At 44.4% G+C, this 24,932-nt stretch overlaps 1 protein-coding gene across 2 annotated transcripts; it reads right to left on the bottom strand.

Moving 5' to 3' along the window:
* Positions 1-51: 51 nt before the first annotated feature.
* OAS2 (2'-5'-oligoadenylate synthetase 2) lies at positions 52-20,045 on the bottom strand. 2 transcript variants are annotated; one of them, XM_063088190.1, is made up of 11 exons: positions 19,856-20,045; positions 18,033-18,303; positions 14,594-14,772; positions 13,387-13,622; positions 12,746-12,893; positions 9,266-9,439; positions 7,222-7,510; positions 5,584-5,771; positions 3,489-3,727; positions 2,504-2,657; positions 52-1,291 (listed from the first exon to the last, which is right to left on the bottom strand). In XM_063088190.1, exons 1-11 carry the CDS (start codon positions 20,030-20,032, stop codon positions 1,202-1,204), a joined length of 2,145 nt encoding a protein of 714 aa, XP_062944260.1. In that variant the 5' UTR covers positions 20,033-20,045; the 3' UTR covers positions 52-1,201. The 2 variants fall into 2 exon arrangements, with proteins under 2 accessions (XP_062944260.1, XP_062944261.1); XM_063088191.1 differs by having other exon boundaries at positions 52-2,657.
* Positions 20,046-24,932: the final 4,887 nt, after the last annotated feature.

Below are 24,932 nucleotides of genomic sequence, written 5' to 3'. Positions count from 1 at the left end.
ACTTACAATCACAATTTTATTACAAAGGATACAAATGAACAGCGGAATGAAAAGATACATAGGGTGGCAAGTCTGGGAGAGCCCCAACCTCGGGAGCTTCTGTTCCCATGGAATTGGATACTCTACTTTCCTGATACACTGGAATGTTCACTAACCAGGAAACTCCACAAGCCTCATTGTTCAGAGTTTTTATTAGGGTCTCATTACATAGGCATGATTGGTTAAATTACTGGCTATGTGATTGAACTTAATCTCTAGTCCCCTCTCCTCCTTGGAGGTAGAAGGGTCATGCTGAAACTGCCAACCCTCTAATCACATGCTTGATCTTTCTGACATGGCCAGCTCCTCTCTTGAAACTAGGGCCCATGTGTCACCTTGGTAGCATAAACTCAGGGATGATTGAAGGGGGCTTGTTGTGAATACAAAAGACACTCCTATCAGGAGATTCCAAGGGTTTTTGAAGCTTTGTGCCAGAAACTGGGCACAGAAGCCAAATATCTTCTTTACTGTATCACAATTGGTAATGCAGCAGTAATAAAACTTAAGTGGGGGTAGATGAGGTTAAAACACTTAGACCTTCAAGTATCTTTGAAGCCTTTAGATTTGGCAAGAAGATACTCCTGGGTGGCAGGATGAAGGCAGGCTCAGAAGAAAAAGACAACTGTTGCCAATATAGATATATATATAAGGCGACAGTTATAGTCCAAGCCTTGGGAGGGTTTAAAGGTCTAATGAAAGTGTTGGCTGGCTGCTGGCTTGGGAGACCTCTGTGTTGACAGAGGCAGAAAGAGTTTTGTATACAGAGGGAAGGAGACAGAGGTGAATGATTATGAGAGCAAGATGACAGAGTTGTGGGAACCAAGGGACAGGTAAATGGCTTCACTATGGAGACACAGAGAGATTCCTTTTTAAGACTTGAAGGAAAAGGGAGGCACTGATTAGAAAAACACAGAATGGTTGAAAGAAATATGGTGCACATAAAGCTGGATAAGCGCAAATATTTTTAAATGTAGGTCACTCACAGAGTGAGGGTTCAGCCAGGGAAGATTTTATGAGGAACTTCACAGTTTGGATTTCAGGAAGAGTCCAAGAAGCAAAGGATGGGTTAGTGATCATCAAAAGGAGAATGGATTTGGGTTACTCTTTTACACGGTGAACCAATTCTTTAAAAGCCATTGCCAGATGTCTTCTTCTAGCATTGTTATTCCAGGATTCTATGAGTTCTGAATGAGAATATCTCATTGCCAATAGGATATATTCTAGCTCCACAACTTCCTGGTGTCTGCATTGTCTATGAAAGAAAGAAATATATGTGGGAGGACAATGTTTCCTAAGCAGTTACAACTATTGGTTAAAAGAGTTAGGGGGAAAGAGAGGGGAGAGGGGGGGAGAGAGAGAGAGAGAGAGAGAGAGAGGGGTGGTGCAGATCTTGATAAGTAGAGCTGACCCTGGGGTTGGAGGCAGGGGGATTCCTCTAAAACAAGGGTTCTCACCCAGGAGCAATTTTGCTTCCCAGAGGACACATGATGATGTCTCAAGACATTTTCTATTGTCACAGCTGGGTACATCCAGTGGCTAGAGACCTGGGATGCTGCTCAGCATCTTACAATGTACAGGACATCCCCCTAAACAAAGAATTATCTGACCCAAGATGTCAATAGTGCCAAGGTTGGGAAACCTTGCTTTAAAGAAAGAAGCTGGTTGCAGAGAACCCAGTGTACCTGGCGGGAGTATATCCTGGTGGGATGTACCAAGTTTGTTTTGGTAGGACGGGGAGCTTTGGACAAATGTGGCAGACACTCTTGGGCGACTGACCAATCTGCATCCACAATCATCCTCATTCTCCTTCTCTGTAGCCACCTTCAAGTTATGGGTAGCCATGTGACTGTTCTGGGCAATGAAATGTAAGAGAATTTGCTGGATGAGGCTTCTAATAAAATCTCTGTGTTCCTGACCTTCGGGCATCTTCCCCTTTCTGATTTTCCTGCCTGGATCATGAACCTACCACCTGGAGGTGCAGTAGGGCCATGAGTACTAAAGTCAACAACTAAAGAGAGTGGAACCAAGACCCAAAAGCCAGAAAGAGCTGTGCTCCCCAGGGCACATTTGTCAATGTCTAGAGACATTTTTGGTTGTCACACTGTGGGGTAGGGGGTGCTACTGGTATCTAATGGGTAGAGGCCAGGACACTGCTCAGCATTCCGCAATGCACAGAATAGTCCCCTACCCCAACAAAGCACTATCAAACCCCAAATGTCACTAGTCCTGTGGTAGAGAAAATCTGCAGAGGGAGAAAGTTCTACTGAGCTCTTGTGTGAATTCTGGGTTGCCTGCTTAGGATTACTTGCAAGGGGGTGGAGGCAATTGTCTAATCTGCGAGTTGGGTATTCTGTCATTTGTGGCTGAATTAATTTCAAGTTGCTATAGCAGGAGAAGGAAGTTCTTTGATTCAAGCCTGTTACAAGGCTATCTCCAGACGCCATTTCCCTTAGATTACTCTTACTGGCACTTTCCATGGCTGTATTGGGTCTCCAGTCCCATCTTTGAAGCAGAGAGACGACAACCATTCCTTAGCTTCTTTTGCCAGAAGATGCCAACACCAACGGTCCCCTCCACCCACATCACCAGTAGGTTCAGCTGGGTCCAAAATCACAGGCCTAAATGAGGGATTAGAAGGCATTAGAGGGTTCATTCCAAAACCAGTGGCTTCAGAATTGGGGGCCCATCCTACTTTCAGCAGTAAAATAATGTGCCCTTGTAGATTAAATGTAAGTAATTCAAATATACTAATACAGTTCAAAGTCATTCCCTGGAATTAAGTTATAGTTATCAGAAGTGTTTTGAAAGTTGTTAATCACCATACACATGAAGACATAATGTAAATATCTCCTTCATGCTAGGTCAGTTGAAATATAATGTACAATTTAATCAAACACAACGTTGCCGAGAAGGCCAGCACGTGCAGGCAGGCAACCTGCAGTAGCTTCTCTTACTTCTCTATTCTTTCTCAATTCTCTTACTTTCTCTCTTTCCTTTCCTATTGTTTCTATTGATTTTGTCCCCCGTTGGTAGCACTGACCAGAAGTACTGAGATTTCTTACTATTTTTGAAAGTCTGGAAGTAAAAAGGGTAGATAATGAAAACCCTGCAGGATAAATCATCTCATGAATGATAGCATTAATTCTCAGGACACATCCAACTTCCACACCCCTTAGACCTGATAATGAATTCATGCTTTTCCTTCTGACCTAGAAAGATGAAAGCAATTCAGGGACCTCGTGCCTTGGTCCTTCTCTATTCTTTCTGGATATTTTTTCCTGTCTCCCTAGGATTTTATCCCTAGAGACAGTATGAGATTCTGTTGGTTAGCACTTTCCCCTCAATTTCACAGAAAGAATGAATCATGACCCCAGGGGAGGCAAATCCAGGTCACTGAAATAGTATTGAAGGGAATCAGGTTAAGAAAAGGAGAGGGCTGGTTAGGGCACCTGGTTTTCTGGATCTGGGTCAGTAGGAACTTCCTCAAAGTCTCATCTTCAAAGTTGTAATTGACTGTCCAGAAGATGCAGAGCTGCTGATATTTCGTGACCAACTCCAGGACTGTCCGGAAACCTTCAGCAGTGTCAAAATCCTGTGTCCTGCTCCCCTGCTCCCAGGCGTAGATAGTGAGCAGCTCCAAGGCATACTTTGGGGGCAAAGACCCCTTTGACTTCAGTTTCCTTTCACACTGAGAGAAAAGTGGAGACATTAGATGACACGGTTTGGCAGAGAAGCTCAAGGAGCTTAGCGAGAGTCAAAGACTGCTGGGGCCACAGCAGGGCAACTGAGTCACAGTGCAAGGCTGGTGGGCTGGCGCTCTGTAGCTCAGAGGTCTAGACAGTGTAGGTTTTCGGTTCATCTAGCAGCTGGTAAGCAGCACACACAGGTTTCTTTGTTGTGCTTTTGGCTATATATGCCTTCCTAGGATAGCAATATAGCTGTGGTTTACTACAAACACACAGCATGCTAATTATGGGCCGATGTATTTTTACCAACATCATTCCTAATCCTCCTAACAACCTTGCAGAGCAGGTGACATCTCAGGAAGCTGATATTGTGCTTCATATTTGCCATCATGAAAATACAGTCGTTCCTTGGTTTCTGTGGGGGATTGTTTCCAGGATCCCCGTGGATACCAAGATCCAAAAATGCTCAAGTCCCTTGTATAAAATGACATAATACTTGCATGTAACCTATGCACATCCTCCTATATACTTTAAATCATCTCTAGATTACTTATAATACCTAATGTTGGAGTGAGCAGGACTGAAGCTATGTTGGGACCTAAAATCACCTGGGCTCTAAAAGATTTTAAAAGAACACAACTTTTTTCTTAGCATGCATTTCTCTGAGTTCCCTCTTTTCCTGTGGTTATTTGATATTCGGAACCTTGGTTGCTGGGCAAGATGACATTATTTGCATGCACGTAAAGTTGTTTTCCAGCCAGCCTGAAGCTGTAGACTTGCATGCACTACCCAGACCATGAGATATGGATGGGAGCAGAAACCGGACGGAGTCTTGGCGAGACCTTGCACTTGAGACCTTGCGTGGAGCCCTCACTGCTCACGTGCCCCTCCCTCCTGCTTTTCATTTCCCACGTTCCATTCCCTCCTCCCCCTCTTTAAAAACCCCTCAGTAAACCTGAGTCTTTGAGATGCTTTAGCCTGGCCATTTTCCTTCAGGTTTACCAGAGAGATGGGTTGGCCCAACATCTCTCCTCAGGTCACTGGTATTCCTGAATAAAAACTGACTTCCATTTTCACCAACATCTGACTTTTGAGTGGTTTGCTTTTGTCTGGGGGCAGGCAGCTAGACCTGTGAGTTTGGTATCGATTTGGAGGAGCCTTAGCCAGGAGCTCAGTGTGCCCTGTAACACTAATACAACATAAATGCTATATAGTTATTTTACTGTATTTTAAATTTTGTATTATTTTTTATTGTTGTATTGTTATTTTTGATTGTTTTCTGCCTGATTACAGTATATTTGATCTGTGGTTGGTGGAACCCGTGAATGTGGAATCCACGGATTGGAGGGCTGACTATACACAGAAACTACCTTGTGTGCAAGACAGTTGATACAAGTGTGGGGAGGCTAACCAATACAGCAAGGGCAGCCCCAGTACCGCCTATAGCTTCAACCTGCCTTCTAAGAGAGCACCCATGTCTATCACTCATGGGCACCTAGCAGCAGCAAAGCCATACTGACAATTTGTAGGCATATAAATACCAACTTCCATCCACCCTTCGTAGGCAAGATAACTTGTATGCCTGTAGAATTCTTTAGCCAGCTCAAGGGCAAAATAAACCTTGTGTAGCAGCTTTGGTGATAGGAGGTGCTCTACACCTGACCCAAATTAATGGGGTTAGTGATGGGCACTCTACAAAGATAACCAGGGTTTAAGGAGTTGGCAGATTCCCCTAAAGTGGCTCAGCCCCCAGTATGGGAGAGTGTGGGCACATGGGGCACTTGGTAAATGTCGGCTTAATGGTCACAACTTACAAGTAAAAATAATAGCCAGGTGGCCAGAACGAGGGCTGTCATACCTGTTTGTACCAATGCTTCACCAGGCGAATTAAATCCTTCAGTTTGGTTGGCAGGGAAACAACGAAGTTGCGCTGCAGCTCCGTGAAACAGGTAGAAAACTCTCCCCCCAGGGTGTCTGAGGATTTATATAGACCAATGAGCTCATCATAAACCCTGGGGCTGGGTGTGCAGCCAGAATTTAGTTGACCTAGCAGGGAAGATATTTACATTATGCCTTAATATGTATAGTAACAGATTTAAAACATTTTTGACAAACATAATTTAATTCTAGGAACTTACTTTGAATGGTCTTAGTGTATTTGAATCACTGTTGTCTAAGATACAGGGAGCAACTTCAGAGTAATGAGACATTTTTTAAAAATTATATGGTCTACATGAGTGAAGGTGGTATTATTAAAGTATTATCTAGACCTGCACTGTCCAACATGGCAGCCACCAGCCGATGTGGCTATTTGTGTTCAGATAAAATTTAAAATTTAGGCCCTTAGTTGTACAAGCTACATTTCAAGTTCTCAGTAGATATAGAACACAGATATAGGACATTTTCATTATTGCAGAAAGACTTTGCAGCTGATCTGTATTTTGCAAACATGGCCCCTGGGCTAAATCCAGCCCTCTGTGTAAATAAAGTTTTATTGAAACACAGCCACATCCATTTGTTTACATATCATGTATGGCTGCTTTTATGCTACAACAGCTGAGTTGAGTAGTTGCGACAGATACCGTATGTTTCCCAAAGCTGAAAATATTTGCTGTCTTGCCTTTTACAAAAAAACACATTTGCTGATACCCATTCTATATTGTTGTTCCTTTCTGAGAGACACTAAGAACCATTCAGAGGGAAGGTACTAGAGTCTTCATGATTTTGATTTGGAAAATGCCTGAAATAGCCTTGACTTTTAAAAATACACCATTATGTATCTGTCACCTATGAACTGAATTTCTAGCAGATTTTTGCCTAAGATCAAAGGTAAACACCGGATTTCTCATCTCTTTACCTCAGAATTCCCCCCACATTCTGTTCTTTAATTTCGTTCACTAGTACGTGAGGTATCTCATCTACAAATGTGTATGGAACCCCTGTGCACCCCATTCTTTGATAGATATTGTGGATGATATCGGGGGGGGGCATAAGATGTGGCTCCTGGTGGTCCTTGGATACTTCAATGAGAAATGAGAATAAAATTGCATATATGTGTAAGGTATTACTGCCATTATTAATTATTAATGCTACCTGCCAGCATTAATGTTTAATTAATAAATAAATATTAAATAAGCAAATAGCATTAAATAAAAATTTAATATTAAATAAATTAACATTTAATTTCATATTAAAAACAATATTAACCATTTAATTTTAAATTTGATATTAAATAAGCTATTAAGTAAGTAAGTTATTAAATAAATTAACATTTAATCTAATATTAAATACACTTAATCTTAATCATTCAATTTTAGATTTAATGTTAAATAAGTTATTAAATATTAATAATTACTAATGGGTCCTGGACCCATGAGTGGTATATGTTTTCACAGCCCATTACTAAGTCATGAGGTTTTTCCTCCACTCCTGCCCACCTTCCCTTCTACAATCCAGAATCTCCCTCTTTAGAAGCTAAAGGTCTGGGGCACTTTACCTAGCGCATTAAAGGCAGGTAGCACATCGAAGTCCACACTTTCTTTGAGTATTTTGGATTTCAGAGAGAACCTCAGCACCCTGGGAGCCTTCCATTTTGAAATCTCAAATTTCACTTCAAACTGCATCTGCATTTCCTGCTGACAGGCTTCCAGTTGTTTGTGGATTTCCTTGATGATTCTGCTGCGCTCACTTTTTTGGGAGGTATAGCTTTTAAGCGAGTCGGGGAACACGACAAGGTCGGCGTCAGAGCCATTCTTCAGAGCTGTGCCTTTGGCGGTGGAACCTCCCTAGTGAAGACAGGAAAGTTGAGATACAGCATTTCTAGGACCACAAGTCCCTCGCCCCCAGGGGCTGGCACCAGTTGGGCTCATTAATGAGGTTGCCAAGGGCAGGTTCCACCTTAGGGTCCAGTTAAGGCTGAGTCCAAAGCAGAATGTTACAAACTAATAGACAATACGTTTCCAAAGGCCGTTATTCTCATGCCCTTTAGGCTCAAACAGCTGATGGGCTAGGTATAAATTACCTGCTTCTCAAGTCAATTTCCTAAAGATTTCTCTTAAAGAATATCTGCTTTATTTGAATTCCTGTGATTTGAAGAAATCAAACAGTACGCAATTATTACATTGAAAGTTCTCATCTGTTCCTTGATTCATCAGTTTCCTCCTGCAGTCTGGGGATCACTGGGTGATTATTCATAACTGAGGCATAGAGGTCAGCACACTGTCTGTAATGGGCCAGATAGTAAATATTTAAGGCTTTGTGGGCTACTTATGTCTCTGCCATATAGGCTTCTCCACTTCCTCCCTCCTCCTTTTCTTCCTCCTCCTTCATTCAATTTCTTTAGGGAAATGTTTATTTCATCCATGGGTAGTAAATGCCTGGCTACTTGGGTTAGGGAAGTGAGGGGTGTGTGTGTGTTTTATTTTCCTGTCTACAGATCCTCAATTCATCCTGTTCCAGCCCACTTCTTTCATGCAGCCCTTTGCTGGGCTCCACTGGCCCTCTCCAGCCACAGCCCCCTCCTCATATTCTGTAGGTGGCATCTTCCCCCCCAACTTCAGCAGAGAAAACTTTCCAGCTTGTGATCAGCTCCAGGAAGACAGCAATTTCTTACGTTATCTATTTTCTTCTTTGATGTGTCATATACATTTCCGTCTTTATTTACTATCATGCTAGTGGTGTCTCAAGAAGGAGAGAAAACGCATGCTTCAACCATTCTAACACCGATCACGAATTCAGTCTTGTTTTCGCTCTGATTAACCTCAGTGAGGCAGTTACTCATTGCTCATGGGCTTGTGGTGCTCTTTCCCAGACCCTCTCTGTGTAGGACGCACACAGATCTGTGTTCACATCACTGCAGATGTTTTTGCACATTTTCTTCCCTCCCTTTCTGTGATCATGGGCACATGTTTATCTAGTCACGTGACCAACAAACAGAGGGAAGCGTGTCAGCCCATGGCCTTTGAGCCACAGACAAGAACAATCTAATCCTCTGAATCTCTCGCTCAGTGGACGGGGTGAATTGGGCTCTAGTCACTGAAACAAGAAAGAGGTCACTTTCTGATTTAGTATACAACAAGCTTAGAATCTGCAGTGGGTCAAATAGTGGCCCCCAAAGATATGTCCACTGGGAGCCATAAATGTGACCTATTTGGAAAAGGGTTTTTGTGCATGTAATTAACTTAAGGATCTCATGCTGAGATCATCCTGGATTAGCGTGGGCCCAAAATCCAACGATGAGTGTCCTTCGAAGAGAAGGGGAGAAGACACCCAAGAGGAGAAGGTGATATGGAGACAGAGACAGACGAGTTATGTGTCTACAAGCCCACAAGCAGCAGGGATGGCCAGCAGCCCTAGCAAAAAGGGTGTTTTATGACACAGGCAGTCTGTCAACCGTCCCCATGGAAAACCAGTGTCCTAGTCCCCTGAGCTCCCCAGCTTCCTTTCCTCAAGTTTCTGGTGGTAGATGAGTCCTGGAGAGCTACAGTGACCACCAGCTCCCTTCCAGTAATAAATACCCTTAAAGAAGGGCCAGTGCTCACCTTGATGATCTTCTGGATCTTGGTAGTCGAATGTCGAAAGCAATTTTCTTTAAGGAATGTACAGATCATGTCAACAGCTATACTAATCTGTTCTAGGAAACATTTGTCAGGCTGGAGAAAGTCCTTGATGAATTTATCTAGACGATGGCCCAGGGTTGAGAAGAGAGGTGCTGGCTGGGGAAAGGCAGAAGACCCCAGATGTGAGTGGCCCCTGCAAGCTGACCCCAGGGCTTTCTTCCCTGCCTGTTCTGGGCCCTCTGCCCACCTCTCCCTCCTATTCTCCAACCCTCAGGTTGGCAACTTCCCCATCACTTTGGTCCTTGCACTGACATATCCTAAGTACACCCCCGAGAGTTTAGGGTGGTACCCAAGATCCCCAGAAACAATAACCCTCCCAGATGCCCCTCCTTACCCGCTAGGAGTGATCTGGATCCTTCTCCTGACAGGTTGTTAGTGCCCCTGCTCCAAATTGCTCTCTACTTTCCACTTCCTGTGTGACATCACCTACTAATGGCCAGCACCTTTTTGCTTGTCCGTTCCTTCCTTATTTTCCCATTCACTGCAGGTTTTGTAGATTTCTGATGATCACATTTATTCCTTTTTTAAGGTTGTATTGGCCTTTGTTAAACACACTATACCCAGTTGTATCAGTCTTCTAGGGCTGCCGTAACAAGTTACTACAACTGGAGGGCTTAAAACAACAGAAATTTATCCTCTCACAGTTCTGGAGGCCAAAAGTCCTAGATCAAGGTGTTGGCAGGGCCGTGCTCCCCTTGAAGCAGACGCGATTATGGATCTGGAGATGGAGAGATTATCCTGCATTTCCCAGGTTGGCCTGGTGTAATCACAGCATCCTTATAGGAAGTAGGCAGGAGAGTCAGAGTTGGAGAAGGAGATGTGACAATGGAAGCAGAGACATTGAAAGATGCCAGGCTATTAGCTTTGAAGATGCAGGAAGGGGCTTCAAATCAAGCTCAAAAAGACAAGGACATGCCTACGTCCCTAGAGCCTGCCAACACCTCAATTTCAGTGCAGTGAGACTGATTTTTGGGCTGCTTACCTCTAGAACAGTAATAGTACATTTGTGTTGTTTTAAGCCATTAAGTTTGGGGAATTTTTTTTTTAACAGCAGTAAGAGGAAATGAATACCCCGTTTTATGCAGATGCCATTGTCCTTTTGTTGGTAAGCACAGACAAGATGGGCCAGCTCACCTGGGTGGGGGAAGGAGTGCTCAGCTGGAAAGTTGAAGGTCAATCTTGGTTGTCCCCAGATGTTGTAAGTAGACCTCACAGTAGCTGAGGACAGTGCCCCTTCACGGCAAATTCATTGACAGTATTGCCTCTCCCACGGGGCAGAATATCATGGCATGCGTGTGTGTGTGTGTGTGTGTGTGTGTGTGTGTGTGTTTGTGTGCGTGTGTGCTCGGGAGCCCTCCAGTGCTTAGACCTCCTTATGAAGTGGATCCTGGGCCTGAATTGTCTCCAATATCTGTAGAGAGGGGGATGGTCTCATAGTTCTGGAAATAGAAGTTGATGCAGTAGCAAAATAAAAACAAGGGCCGGCCTGTGGCTCACTCGGGAGAGTGTGGTGCTGACAACACCAAGCTAAGGGTTATGATCCAGTTGCTGGTCATCTTTTAAATAAATAAATAAATAGATAAATACAGCCAAAGCAGGTATCAAAGGACGGTTTTGGAAAGGTAGGAGAACTAAATGCTATGTGTGCTCCTAAATTGGGATAATGGTTAAACTCTGAAAATGGACTGTATTTAGACAATAATAATATATGGATCCTCATCTCCTGAATTTGATCCTGGCATGGTGGTTATTGAAGAGAATGTCCTCGTTCTCAGAGATCCCTGTGAAAGCATTTAGGGGTAAAGAGGTGTCTGGCAGCCTACTCTCAAATGGCTCGGTATAAACAGTGACTATAATAATAATGAGAATGAGAACGGTAATAAGTGTACACACACACTCATGAATGGTAACAGCAGATGTGGTAAATGTTACACACTTGTGCATCTACGTAAAGGGCACACAGGAGTTCACTGAAACAATTTTCCAACTTTCCTATATGTTTGAAAGCTTTCCAGAATAAAATGTTGGGGGAAATAATGTTTTGAAAAATGCTGTCTTTAGGAAGCCAGGAAAATTGAGGCCAGGGAGCACAGACCAGGAGTCCAGTGAAAGTGGGGGCACGGGGTGGGGGATCCAGGGGTGACTGCTCAGAGCACTGTCATTCTTCTGGATCTGATTAGGGAATTTCCCTGTTCACAGACTCCTTCACTTCCAGGGCCTCATGAGTTTGTTCAGCTTCTTTACATCTTCATTTACCTCCCAGATTTTTGCTCAGTGAGACCTCAAATTTCTGTGCCAATGGAATGTAGAGACTGCCTCCCATAATTTGGATATAAATTAGTCCTGCGCCTGTGAAATGCAGAATTTGGTTGGCCCATGTGGTCTCAAATGATACATTTGTCCCCACTGTGATGCCCAGGAAAGCTGAATGGACTCAGTGGTCTAATCTGCAAATGTACTTCTTGGATTGCGCAGCTTTAATAAGGGCTGAGAGTGCAGGGGAGTTCCGTGTTGATAGATTTACTTTTGTTGGGGACAGGAGGCAGAAAGCCAATGCAACTGTTTCACAGCCAGTCCTTTAATTAGTTCTTCTGTTTCTGCCCCACTTCTCACTCATGCCCTCCACACCTGCCTGAATGGAGCTCAGAGCCTGTCCAGCACCCACAGGTGCGACTGCCACCTACGTCTCTTGGGTTCTGTTCCATTTCACCTGTCACCACCTGCTCACCTGATTTCTCTCTGTCTGACACTGATTGAAACCTCTCATCTGAGGTTACTCCCCTTTCTCTCTGTTCCCTCTTGCACTTCACAGTCATTTCAGCGGGAAGGGGAGGCCCCTGGTGGCGTATTATAATTTGAATTGTGTTCCCCTAAAAGGTGCTGGAGTTCCAACCTACAGTACCTGTGAATGTGACCTCACTTAGGAATAGGGTCTTTACAGATATAATCAAATTAAGATGAGGTCATTAGGATGGGCCCTCATCCAGTATGACTATTGTTCTTACAAGAAGAGGAGAGAGACAGGAAGAGAGACAGTGAGACGGACACACAAAGAGAGAAGACGATGTGAGGACACACAGGGAGAAAGCCCCAAGCGAGACATTAGAGGCAGAGACTGGAGTGATGCAGCCACAAGCCAAGGACTGCCAGCAGCCCCCAGAAGCTGGGGGAGACATGGAAGGATTCTTCCCTAGTGCCCGCAGGGAGGTCGTGGCCCTACCGACACCTTGATTTTGGACTCCTAGCATCTCAAACAACAAGAGAATAAGTGACCCAGTATGTGGTACTTTGTTACAGCAGTCACAGGAAACTAATACATGGTACTCATGGACAAGACAGTCTGGGTGCCAGGAGGACCCTCCCTGCAGCATGAAACAAGCTATATTTGGGAAATCCTCTCACCAGAACATCCCAAGATGGTCGAGGTAACTCATTGTTCAGGCTGGGAGAGCACAACCAGCTTTGAGCCTCTTGTTGCAGCAGTTTCCAGCATTTCTTATTGTCGCGACCCACGTTATTGGTTGGATCCGTTGGGTCTAAGATTACAGGCCTATAAATTCCATCAGATTAAAAAAATCAGTTGAGCCACTTATGGGTAAAAAAAATCAGTTTTGGAGAAATAGGCCTCAAATGGGAATCTGATAAGCTGGATTTTGGTTGCTGGTGGTTCCACTAAGCTACTGAAGGGCTTCATCTTAGATATCTAGCCTCTCTGGCCCGGAATTCTCCGCTTTACTTACTAATAAATAAAATTCATTAATGTTGCAACCCTTTTTTCTCTTTTAGCAACTTGCTGTTATAAGGGAAACTCCTCTCCAGTGTTTGTTTTAGGGACAAAACATGGGGATGGTTTGGAATGTGAAAAGCAATGGCTAGGCCCCCCTCTTTCAGACAGACCCTCCTTCCCTCCCCCCTCCCCCGTGGCTGCCAGTCTTTTGGTGCATCACTGGCTGGACAGGGCAAGGCTGAGACCTCATTCTAAAGGGCACAGCCTGGCATGCAGATGAACAGGTACAGGGAGAGGATCTGGGGAGGCTGGGTACCTCTCCGATCCGAGCTGGTTCAGTAGGACGTTCCTGACAGTCTCTTCCTCAAAGTCATAGTTGACTGTCCAATAGACACACAGCAGCTGCTGCTGCTTGGTCAGTTCCAGAACAGTTCTGATGCCTTCAGCCATATCAAAGTCTTCTGCTCCACACCCCTGTTCCCAGGCATATACCGTAAGCAGCTCCAGAGCATATGGAGGCAGCGAGGATAAATCCTCCAGTTTTTTCTGGCACTGTGGAAGAAGAGAAGGGCAGTGGCTAATTTGGGGACCCAGTTCCTCCCATGCCAGAGGTCTGAAATCAAGAAACCAGACGTCTGTAAGAAGTCACTGTTCCCCACCAGAATGCCTGAGATTCAATGCACTGACAATAAATAGCAAGTGTTGGCAAGGTGTGAAGCAATGGAAACTCTCATATATTGCTGATGGGAGTGTAATTCGGTACAGCCATTTTGGAAAACTATTGGCAGTACTTACTAAAGATAAATAAATAAATAAATAAATATATATATATATATATATATGGTGACACATATTTATATGGGGCATATATATATATTCCATATATAGTCCATACATGTACACATATATACATACATATATATGCCATGTGGCTATGTATACACACATACATATACATATACCTTATGACCTAGCAATTCCACTCTACATATTTACCCAAGAAAAATGAATGCTTAAATTCACAAAAAAGACATGTAGGAGGATATCCATAGTAACCTAATGTATAATAACCCCAATTTGGAAATGCTCCAAATGTCCATCAGCTGTAGAATGGATAAGCATGTGGTAGATTATGGAATACTATATAATAGAACACTATAAAACAATGAAAAACTGCTGTGACAACATGAGCGAATCTCTTAGACATAATGCTGAGGAAAACGAGACAGACACAAAATATGTACAGCGTGATCCCATTTTTATCATTTAAAAACAAGAAAAACTAATCTGTGGTGACAGATTTTACAATAGGGGTTTGTTTAGGGAGATTATTGACTGGTGGTGGGCTTGAGGTCCCTTCTGGGGTGTAGGAAATGTTCCCTATTTTGATTTGGGTGTTGTTAATGAGGCTGTAAAAAAATGCGTTGTCCTATGTAACTAAGGCTGTTGCACTCTGCTGCATGTAAATTATCTCAATAAAAAAGAAATGAATGATAACAATATCTATATAATTTGAAAATTACCTGTTGATACCAGTACTTTACCAAGAGGATCAAATCCTTCAGTTTCCTGGGGTAGTTGTTAAAAAACTTCTGCTGGAGTTCTGTGAAGCAGACGGAAAACTCACCGGGGCTGGCTTTGGTCTTATCCAAGGATCTTTGGAGATCTCGGTAGATCCTGGAGCTGGGATTCTCACTTAAGCCTGAAGTGAAACAGCAACAGAAATTTTGGTATTCATGTAACCTGGTCTCAGAGATCAGAGGGGTTCAACGATAAAGTCAGCTATAGTTTGATAGCACACGTCCATTGCTTAGTCTGTAGGAGGATGGGTGCATTTACATAAAAGGTAACGAAGGGTGGCTTTTCCTACTAAGATAACAAAATGTAGTCTAAAATGACCACAGTGAAGATGGTATGGTGTTGCCCTAAGACAATATCACAGAACTAAATAGGGGGATGAGAAGTGCAATAAAAGGGGGTACTTCAAATTAGTAGGGAAAGGGTGGTTTCTTTAAAAATTGTTGGTGTTGGCGCAATTGGCATTCATCTGGAAGAAAATAAAGTTTTCATATGTCATATACAGTATATACTGCTATCAAGCCCATCCAGAGGTATTCTATTTCAGGGAATCAAGAGTTCAGGGACTTTCAGGAGTCAGACAAAGTGGGAGTAGGCCCCTGGAGGTCTGGGATGGAAGCCAGTTTAATCAGCGGGTTTCCATCCTGGCTAGCTGAACGAGAAAGCACCAGCTTGTTTCTCTCAAACACCCCAACAGATATTTACTGACTCCCTTGACGTGGTTCTGGGCACGTGGAAGCAGGGAGGTTGAGGAAAAGTGCATCCTATCCTCTGTAAGGACAATAATATAGCTAACGTTTATTGACTGCTTATTCCATGCCAGGCACAGTTTGAGTTCTTTACGGACGATGAAACATACAACCCTCACAGAACTCTTGTAAGGTGAGTACAATTATTACTGCTAATTTACAGATGAGAAAAAGGAAACATCAGGAAGTCAAGTAAACAGGCACTTCCTGCTTTGGGTCAAAGGCCATGGGGAGAGAGTGTTGGTGGCACACGGCAGTGGAAAGAGACACAGAGTTGCAGGAAGATTGCCTGGACCTGGTTTAAAAAGTAAGCCACGTTAGTTAGGCTAATATTTAGTAAAGAAAGCAATTTATAAATTTCCCTGTAGGTTATTTTTCTCAGAAAGCAGCCATTATTGCTTCCTTGCAGAAGAGGGATCTTAGTTTGGAATGTGCAGTTCTACTACCATCTGGTGGTGACTTCTGGGTACCACATGTGAGGGAGGGTTCATTTCTCGTTCTCACACCATCCTTGCATGATGGAGTGAACCCAGCAGAGGGCGCTCTGGCCTGGTCCCCAAGCACAGTCCTCTGGTCAAGAGGAGAGTACACAGGATTTTCCATAAGAATCCTGAGTCCTGCATGTTTCTCCGCCTTGATGTCAGCCCTTGTCTGAGGCAGTCACACACTCCCAACCGTTAGCATCCAAATGGCCCTAGAAGCTAGTTGTTTCTAGTCTGATCATACAGTTGGTGAACATGGGTAAGTAGTGGGGCTGGGATAAGAACTCAGGGCTGCCTACTTCTCAAAGAGGTGCATTTTTCTCTGAATCAGGCCACCTTTCTGTGAACGTGAATCATTAGGGTGTGTGTGTCTCCACTCTATCAGATGATGGTTGAATTAATTGTTCTTAAAGTTCCCTCTTAACCCAGAAATTCCTTAAAACTATGAAGACACCCTGGCGTGGGTCTTAGAAGACCTGGACTTTTATTCTATTTTTTGTCAGTAACTGGCTGTGTGGCCCTGGGCACATTTCTTTCCTTCTCTTTGCCCACTTGTTTAATGAGGAATTGAATTTCAGCGCTGGCATTCTTTAAGTTTGTGACTATATGTGTACTTGTGCTTGAGACTAAGCTGTAACTATGCTGAATCTTATCCATCCACATCCATCCATCCATTCATCCATCCACATTCATTCATCCATCCATTTTCCTTTCATCCATTTATCCATCCATGATCCATTCATTCAGCCAGCCAGTCAGCCACCCTTCCATCCATCTATCCAGCAGCTATTATTTATAATGAACATTATACTAGAGATCAGAGAAGAACAAGACATTCGTGGTACCTGTCCTCATGGAGCTTACAGTTTAGGAGAAGAGAAAACTAAACAAATTATTTCCATATGAATGACAAATCTCATGACTGAGAAAGCACACATTGCTATTGCAGCATGTAAGAGGTAAATCTAACTCAGCCATACAGAGCCAGAGGACTGAAATGATGAGCTGGAGTTATCCAAAAATAAAAGGTTGGGGGAAAATGTTCCAGGCAAAGGAACAGCATGGGCCAAAGTCTCAAGTCGAGTGAGCATGGTGCGTTTGAGGAGCCTAGTGAGGTTCAGAGAGGCTGAAGCATAGAGTTAATTGGTGGTGAGTGGTCATGCTAGAGAGGCAAGTAAGCAGGAGTCACCAGATCGTCAAAGTCCTGTCCTGCAGAGGAGTTTGCTCCTAATCCTAAATGCAATGAGAAGCTGTTAGAGGGTTTAATGCAGAGTGTATGACAAAATCATTTTTGTGCTTGGAAAGAGAGCCTCCAGCTGTGGTGTGGAGTAAGAAAGAAGGCAGGGAGACAATTAGGAGGACATTGCCATATCTGGGCCAGCTCTGATGGTGGCCTTGACTAGGGAAGCAGCAGTGGGAAGGGAGAGGAATGAAGCCAACTCAAGAGCAAGTTAAGCAGAACCAGGAGGACTCAGTGGTGAGCTGTGGGTGAGGAGATGGGGAGTCAGAGGTACATCCCTGGTTTAGGTGACAGGCAGGACTGTGGGGACATTTGCCAAGACAAGAGATGCAGGAGGTGGGCAGGTCTTGGGGAGACAGGAGTTAGGTTTGGGGTGCTCCTCAAGCTCTGGTAAACAGACATTGTGGAAGGTTGTTGCCTTTGTGTTGACCTGGTAGGAGGCAGACTTCAAGTGCTTGCCCCAGCTGGACTTTTCCCAGATGTTTACCCCATCCTCATCTTCTAACCAACATCAGCTCTAGTCTCAACCCTCAAGAGTGGTCTGTGGACTTGCATCGTCATCATCATGGAGCTGGTTAGAAATACAAAACCAGCCCTGACTCAGACCTCCTGAATCACAACCTGCTTTTTGACAAGGTTCCAGGTGATTCATGGGCACATTCCAGTCTGAAAAGCTCTGCTTCAGATTCTAGAGTCTAGAACATTTTCTCCAAAGTCAATTAGGAGATGGGGGAGAAGTTTCAGAGAACAGAGTAAGCCCAGGGTAGGACAGACTCTTTTCTCCTGGGGGTCTGTGGTCTCGCATTGTGGAAAGCATCAGTGGTACCTACCCTGCCTCCAGCCTGGAGGACCCACATGACTGTCTGGCATCCCTTTCCTTGGCTTTTCTCCCCCTCACACCCGGAGTGCTCACCCAGAGCATTGAAGGCGGGCAGCACCTCAAAAGAGATGCTTTGCCATGTTGCAGACACCTCGATGGTGAGCCCGCCACGGAGCATCTGGATCTTGACCTTGTTTTCCAACCCCCATAAGGTCAATTGTACCACCAGATGGTGCTTGATTTCCTTGAGGACTTCATGGTGGCTTTTCTTCTGATCACAGAATTGTTCTAAATGACTGAGGAAGAGGACGAGAGTACCATCGGAATTGCCTCTCAAGATTGTTCTTCGGCCATAGGAGCCACCCTGTTGACGACAGAAGCAGATGTGAGATTCTGGACTTTTTGGGGTCACAGGGAACTTCAGCTGGCAGCAGCATTTCTCAATTCAAGTGAGAGCTGAAAATGTCACCATCATCTTAAAATTGAGCAGCAGGCATTCATTTGTTCACCCAAAAACCTGATTGGGATGCTCAGAGCAGCACTTTTAATACTAGTCAAAAACCAGAGGCAACTTTCATGGCCATCAACAATAAAATGGACAAGTGTGGTACATTCCCACCATGGAATACTACACAGCAATGAAAGTGATAAATGACAACTGCATGCAACAGCATACATTTTATAGACATGATGGGTCAAAGAAACAACACACTAAGGCACACACCATGTGCATGGTGTCATTTATATAGGATGACTGATTTGTCCCAGTTTTCCTGGGGCATTCCCAGTTTTAGCACTGAAAATCCCACATCTTGAGAAGTCCTACCTCAATCCCAGGCAAACTGGGATGATTAGTCACCCTATATTTATACAAAATTAAAAGGCAAACAAAACTAATCAATCCTGTTAGAAGTCAGGGGAGTGGCTGCTGGGGTTGGGGGCAATGACTGGATAGGGGCCCAGGACTCTTGGGGGGCTGGGAATGTTTCATTTCTTGATCCGGGTGTAGGTTACACAGGTATGTCATCTGTGGCAAGCTATCAAGCTGTGCGCTTAGATCTATACACTTTTCTTTTTATATATTTTACTAGTGAGGAAAAAGGTTAATAATATTGAGAGGCAGGATGGCATCGTGGTTAAGCATGCATGCTCCCAAGCAGATTACCTGGGCTTATTTTTCAGCTCTGACACCAGCCATTACATAGCAGAACTCACCTCAGTTTCCTCCCCTGGGCTAAGGCAGGGGACACCAAGTGTCCAGCTTTCTTTACTGCTAGGGCAGCACTGTGTCTGCAGAGAAGTGGGTAAGGGGGTAGTGTTCGGGGATCAGGACCCCCCACTGGATCCTAGGCTCCTGGCACCTTCCCAGTGCCCCTTCCTCCTCAACAGTCCAGAATCTTCAGCCTCCGTCCTGGGATTTGTGCCCATAGCACCAAAGATTTCTAACTGATGAGAGCTACTCCTCCTTGCTGTTGAAAAACCACAGAGCAATCTTGGGTAGATTTACCAAGGTTCTCTGTCCTCAGTCTACTCTTCTCTAATATGGGAAAGATAGAAACAGTACCAGTGAGTAACCACAGCTAATTTATTGAGCACTAAGAATGTGCCAGGCCCTGTGATAGGAAAATCATATGCTTAAGCCTTACAACACTCTGAACTGGGTATTATGCTTCTCCCCATTTTACAGATTCAGAGACTGAGGCACAGCCAAGTTAAGTGGACTGCCCAGATTCACACGACTTGTCAGAGGAAGAGCCGGCTCCAGAGCCTGTGCCTCCACACCATGTCCCATCATCTCACGCAGTGTCCAGCCCAAAGTCTGGCACATAACAGGTGCTTAGCACTACGCCACTCAGCCTTCCTGTGGGCATGGAAGCTCCTGGCTCCCAAGGCCCTGCGCCCTGCCCTGGACTTACTTTGGCCACACCCTGCACCAGGGGGAACTGCTTCGGATCCTGCAGGATATCACAGATGGTATTCACAGTCTGGTTGATCTGTTTCTGACAGTCTTCATAGGGCTTCAGGTTTTCCTGGATAAACTTACCCAGGTCCTGTGCAGGTACCGAGGACAACTGTGACCCCCAGTTTCCCATTGCTCCCTGCTAGCTGCTGGGCTGACAGCTAATGGTAGAGAGGGAGGCAGAGGACCTCCCTCTGCTGCCCAGAGCCTGGGAAACTGAAACTCAAGTCCAGAGGCCTCTGTCCCACCCCTGCAGCTGACGTTACCACTTCCTGCACTCAGAGCCTGGGAAACCGAAACAAGTCCAGAGGCCTCTGCCCCACCCCTGCAGCTATGGTTAACCAGCCTAACCATGTAGCCTCTAGAGCCCTATTGTGAGGGCTTCATTCATGCTAGACATGTGTCCTTGAGCACATCACCTGCCCTCGTTGTGCCTCAATTTCCCCATCTGTAGAGTGGTGAAAAATGGTACGTCTCTCCTAGGGTTAATGTGAGGATTAAATAATACCTGCAAAGTGCTTAAGGGCACTGCACATGGCAAATGCTATATAAGTGCTAAGTAAATAAAATTTTACTGGAGGCAGAGGTAATCTTTTGAGGTTCCATCCCTTTCTCCCTGTTTTTAGTGGCCAGGGGACTCAGATTGAAGAAGAGCAGCAGAAAGGAGATAGAGAGATTCGTATTATCTTTTAATTCCATTTTTCCATGAACTTTTTGAGGTACTCTCGTATACTCACATTGTTGTGCAGCTATTCATTATTCATCTCCAGAACTTTTTTTTTTTTTTTTTTTTTTTTTTGCAGCTGGCTGGTATGGGGCTCTAAACCCATGACCTTGGTGTTATAAGGCTGTGCTCTAACCAACTGAGCTAACCAGGCACACTGCCAGCGCCAAGGGCATGCCAAAAACATCACCTCCATGTGGGTGGCCCACCACAGCCACCACAGTAACCACAGCTGCCGTGAAAGTGGCTAGATGCCACAACCACCACGTAGATGGTCTGCCAGCCACTGGAGTGCACTGACACAACGAGAATCACCGGCAGAGACCAAAGAAAAGAAGAGGATGTCTCTCCACAAAGCCCATTCCAGAGTGACAGAAGAAGCATCTGCTCTATGATAATATTGGGGGACCTGATCACACCTCTCAGCATTGGACAGATCATGTAGGCAACAATCAACAGAGTAACCACTACTCTCTCAGAGGGAGAGAAGAAATCTGGGGTTATCAGTGGTGGGAGGCAGGAGGGAGAGGCGGGTAAGGAGAGATTGGACAAGGGGCATGAAGAATAAGTACAATTTGTAAGAATAAAAAAAAAAAAAAAAGGAGACAGAGACTCAGAGAGGGAAAACTGAATTGCTCAGGGACACACAGTAGGGCAGGGGCCCTGCCAGACTCAGGTTTCGATTCTGCCTCTGGGTAAACACAGGACCCCGTGTGGTCAGTGCATGGGAACCTCTGTGTGCCCGATTCCTCAGCACACGTGTGAACTCCAGCAGTGCCTCACGAGGCGCTGACCACCCCCCAGCAAGGGCAAAAGACAAGCCCCAGAGTGCACAGGCCAGAGAGAAACAGACATGCAACTCCTGCGCTCAGAGCTGATCTCACTTAATGTGGGCTGTCACTTCTAGGAGCCTTCCTAGCAGCAAGTTTGCACCTTCTCCTCAAGTACTTGCCAGGGTATGAAGTCCTGAATTCCCGAAAGGGACTTGCAAATTAGTAAACTCTCCCTTATCTGGTCTTACACTGCAGCCGCCTTGATCAAGCCCCGTCGATGTCCACACCCACACATACTTACCCGACTTCTGCTAGGACACACTGGCTGGGTACTCTGGCTACTTTGGGATGTAGGTCCTTTCCTTCCTTATCAGGCCCAGCATGTCCCCAGCTGGATTATTCTGGAACTTGAACCTAGTCACAGGCCTAGTGAGCAGGAGGAGATGTGGGTGCAGGTCCTGGGGGATGAAGCAGGGAACCCTGAGCATTTTCTTATTGTTAAACCTGACCCCTTCCACTGGAGAAACTGTTTTAGAAATTTTATGCTTGGCTGTCTTAATTGCAAACTTTAGCTTCTGTAACCTTGCTTGCTTCCTGCACCCGAAAGGTAACAGTGGTTTTGCACTGCTCTAAGGGCCAAATGCAAATTTGGCTCCAGAACTGACCAATGAGCTATGTCTCATAGCCAACGAATCCAAATTAACAGGCTTGCATCCCTCATTTGCATAAGAGGACCTAAATGAGAACTTGGGCAGGAAGTTTTGGCTATATAAGGCTGCCCCTTTCCTTCATTCAGGGAGACACTAGCCTGATGCTCATGCTCTCCTTGCTTGCAAGCAATAAAGTGCTGTAACACCAAAAAGCTGAAACACCAAAAAGAGCTGTTAACTAATAAAGAGCTGTAATACCAACGTTGATCTTGGATTCCTCTGTGTGAGCAAGCTCGCAACAGGGACATATATCTTGTGGATGAGAAGCCTCTGCAAGTTTTCCAAACAAGAGAGGTGCTAGATCTTAATATGGAGGAGTGGACAGGTCTTCTACAGCTCTTAGGGTTCAGGGGAATCTGGGATTCAAAATTCTCAGGGGCACGCTTATGTCCCCATTCTATGTGTCAGGGTCCTATTCTTTCTTATGCAGGGTTCTGACCTCATGTAGCAGACCTGAGAATTTTGACAGTGTGTAACCTTCTTTTACACCCACTAGGATGGCTACAATCAAAATGATGGACAAGTGTTGGCAAGGACATGGAAAAACTGGAACTTTCCTTGTTGCTGGGAGTGGGTGTGTGTAAATGGTGCAGCTGCTGTGGAGAACAGTCTGGCAGTTCCTCAGATAGCTACACATAGTGTTACCATAAGATTCAGCAATTCCATTCCTAGGTCTATGTGATTGTGGATTTTATGTGTCTACTAGACTGGACTAAGGGATACCCAGATAGCTGGTAAAACATTATTTCTAGGTGTGTTGGTGAGGGTGTTTCTAGAAGAGATTAGCATTTGAATCAGTAGACTGAATAAACAAGATCACTCTCACCAGTGCAGGCAGTCATCATTTAATCTTTTTAGGGCCTGAAATGAATGAATGAAATGGTATAGAATGAAATGGTTAAGGAAGGATGAATTCACTCTCTCTGCTTGAGCTGGGACATTGATCTTCTCCTGCCCTTGGACACTGATGCTCCTGGTTCTTGGGCCTTCAGACTTGGACCGGTACTTACACTATCAGTTCCCCAGTTCTCAGGCCTTCGGACTTGTACTGAATGACACCACTGGCTTTCCTGGGTCTCCAGCTTGTAGAGAGCAGATCATGGAACTTCTCAGCCTCCATAATCACCTGAACCAATCCCTCATAATAAATCTCTTTCCATATATTTAAATATATCCTATTGGTTCAGTTTCTCCGGAGAACCCTGACTAATATGATGTATTTACCTAAAACAAATGAAAATAAATTTCTACACAAAATCTCATATGTGAATGTTCACAGCAAAATTATTCATAACAGCCAAAAAGTGGAAACAGTCCAAATGCCCATCTATGGATGAATGGATAAACTAATGGGATCTTGCCATACAATGGAATGTTATTTGGTAGAAAAAAGGAATGAAGCACTGATACATGCAATAACATGAATAAACCTTGAAAACATTATATTAAGTGAAAAACGCCAGACACAGGAGGTCACGTGTTACATGATGCCATTTATAAGAAATGTTCATAATAGATACACAAAGCAGATCAGTGGTTTACAGGAATTAGGGGAACAATGAGATGAGGAGTGGGGATTGACTGCTGAGTTTCAGGTTTCCTTTTGGGGTGGTGAAAATGCTCTAGAATTAGTATGATGAATGCATCTAGGTGATATGGCTCACCTTGTGAATATACTAAATATAACTTGTAAGTATGCCAAATACAAACCTGTGAATATACTAAAACCACTGAATTTTTCACTTTAAAATGGTAAGATTTATGGTATGTGAATTACATCTCAATAAAAACTTTTAAAATTAAAAATAAAATTAAATTACAAATTTTAAAAAACCACACTTTCTTTGGAGCCCTGCATCTCTTAAGATTCAATTCGGGACTCAATCTTTACTTTTCTCTGCTTTCTGGCTGCAGGAGATGTGAGCATTTTCATGTGCTACCACGGAGACCCTCTGTCTCTTTGCTTAGCTTTCAACGGCTGATTGATCACATTTACCTTTTTATTATTATTTTTTTCCAGAATCATGGAAATAGCCACCCAGTTTCTCTGGTCTGTTTAATTTATATGTCACTACCATGCTGTTTAAACACTAGAGGTTTCATAGTATTTTTTAATGTTGGCTAAGGCTGGTCCCTCCTCAGAACTCTTCATTTTCTGACTTTTCTTAGCTATTCTTGTGTATTTTTCCATAAGAACTTTAGTATCAACTTGCTTGCTTCCAAAGTAAAGTACGTGTAGGTATTTCTGGGACAATCATTAAATGTATAAATCAACTTATGGAGAATCAATCTTTTTATGAGGTCAAGTCCTTCTATCCAAGAGTGTGGCTATATCAGGAAGCCCCCAAAAGTCACAGTGGGGCCAATATGACAATACCAAGGTGGCCATTGTCAAAGAGTGAGGGACTAGAATAAAATATGTCCCTGCTCGGATCAGCAAGATCCCTTCTCTGTCCAGCCAGATGACTATGACTTCTCATGTCCCACACATCTGTGCTGCCCTGGTTCCACCATCTGACAACTACCCTAATTGTAGAGGCATTCAAGGGGGTGGCCTAGAGCATGTGTGGTGGGATGGGTTGTGGCAGGAGGCAGGATGAGAGCTGATTAGGATGGGCAGAGAGGAGTCAGGGAGGAGGAGGCATTCTTTGCAGGGGCGGGAAACGTGCAGGAGGCAGCAGTAGTGGTAGGAGGATAGAGTCATGGCAGGGGAGGGGAGTGTTGGATGGAGAAGCTGGAAACGCAGGCTGGTGCCAAACCATGGCATCTGGACCCCAGGGCGCGAGTTATGGGAGGCAGAGCAGTGTGTGAGCTGGGCGATGCCCG

The sequence above is a fragment of the Cynocephalus volans genome, chromosome 2 (assembly GCF_027409185.1).
Source record: "Cynocephalus volans isolate mCynVol1 chromosome 2, mCynVol1.pri, whole genome shotgun sequence".
Lineage (NCBI taxonomy): Eukaryota > Metazoa > Chordata > Mammalia > Dermoptera > Cynocephalidae > Cynocephalus > Cynocephalus volans.
The sequence above is the reverse complement of the archived record's forward strand: the minus strand, read 5'-3'. Positions and strand labels throughout refer to the sequence as shown.

What these genes read in the sequence shown, in the direction of transcription:
- OAS2 (XM_063088190.1), bottom strand. Translation starts at nt 20,032, where the DNA reads ATGGGAAACTGGGGGTCACAGTTGTCCTCGGTACCTGCACAGGACCTG. An exon ending in TGGTGCAGGGTGTGGCCAAA is followed by an intron (nt 18,304 to 19,855) that starts GTAAGTCCAGGG and finishes TGTCGTCAACAG; the next exon opens with GGTGGCTCCTATGGCCGAAG. An exon ending in TAAAGTACTGGTATCAACAG is followed by an intron (nt 13,623 to 14,593) that starts GTAATTTTCAAA and finishes CTTCTTCCACAG; the next exon opens with TGCCAGAAAAAACTGGAGGA.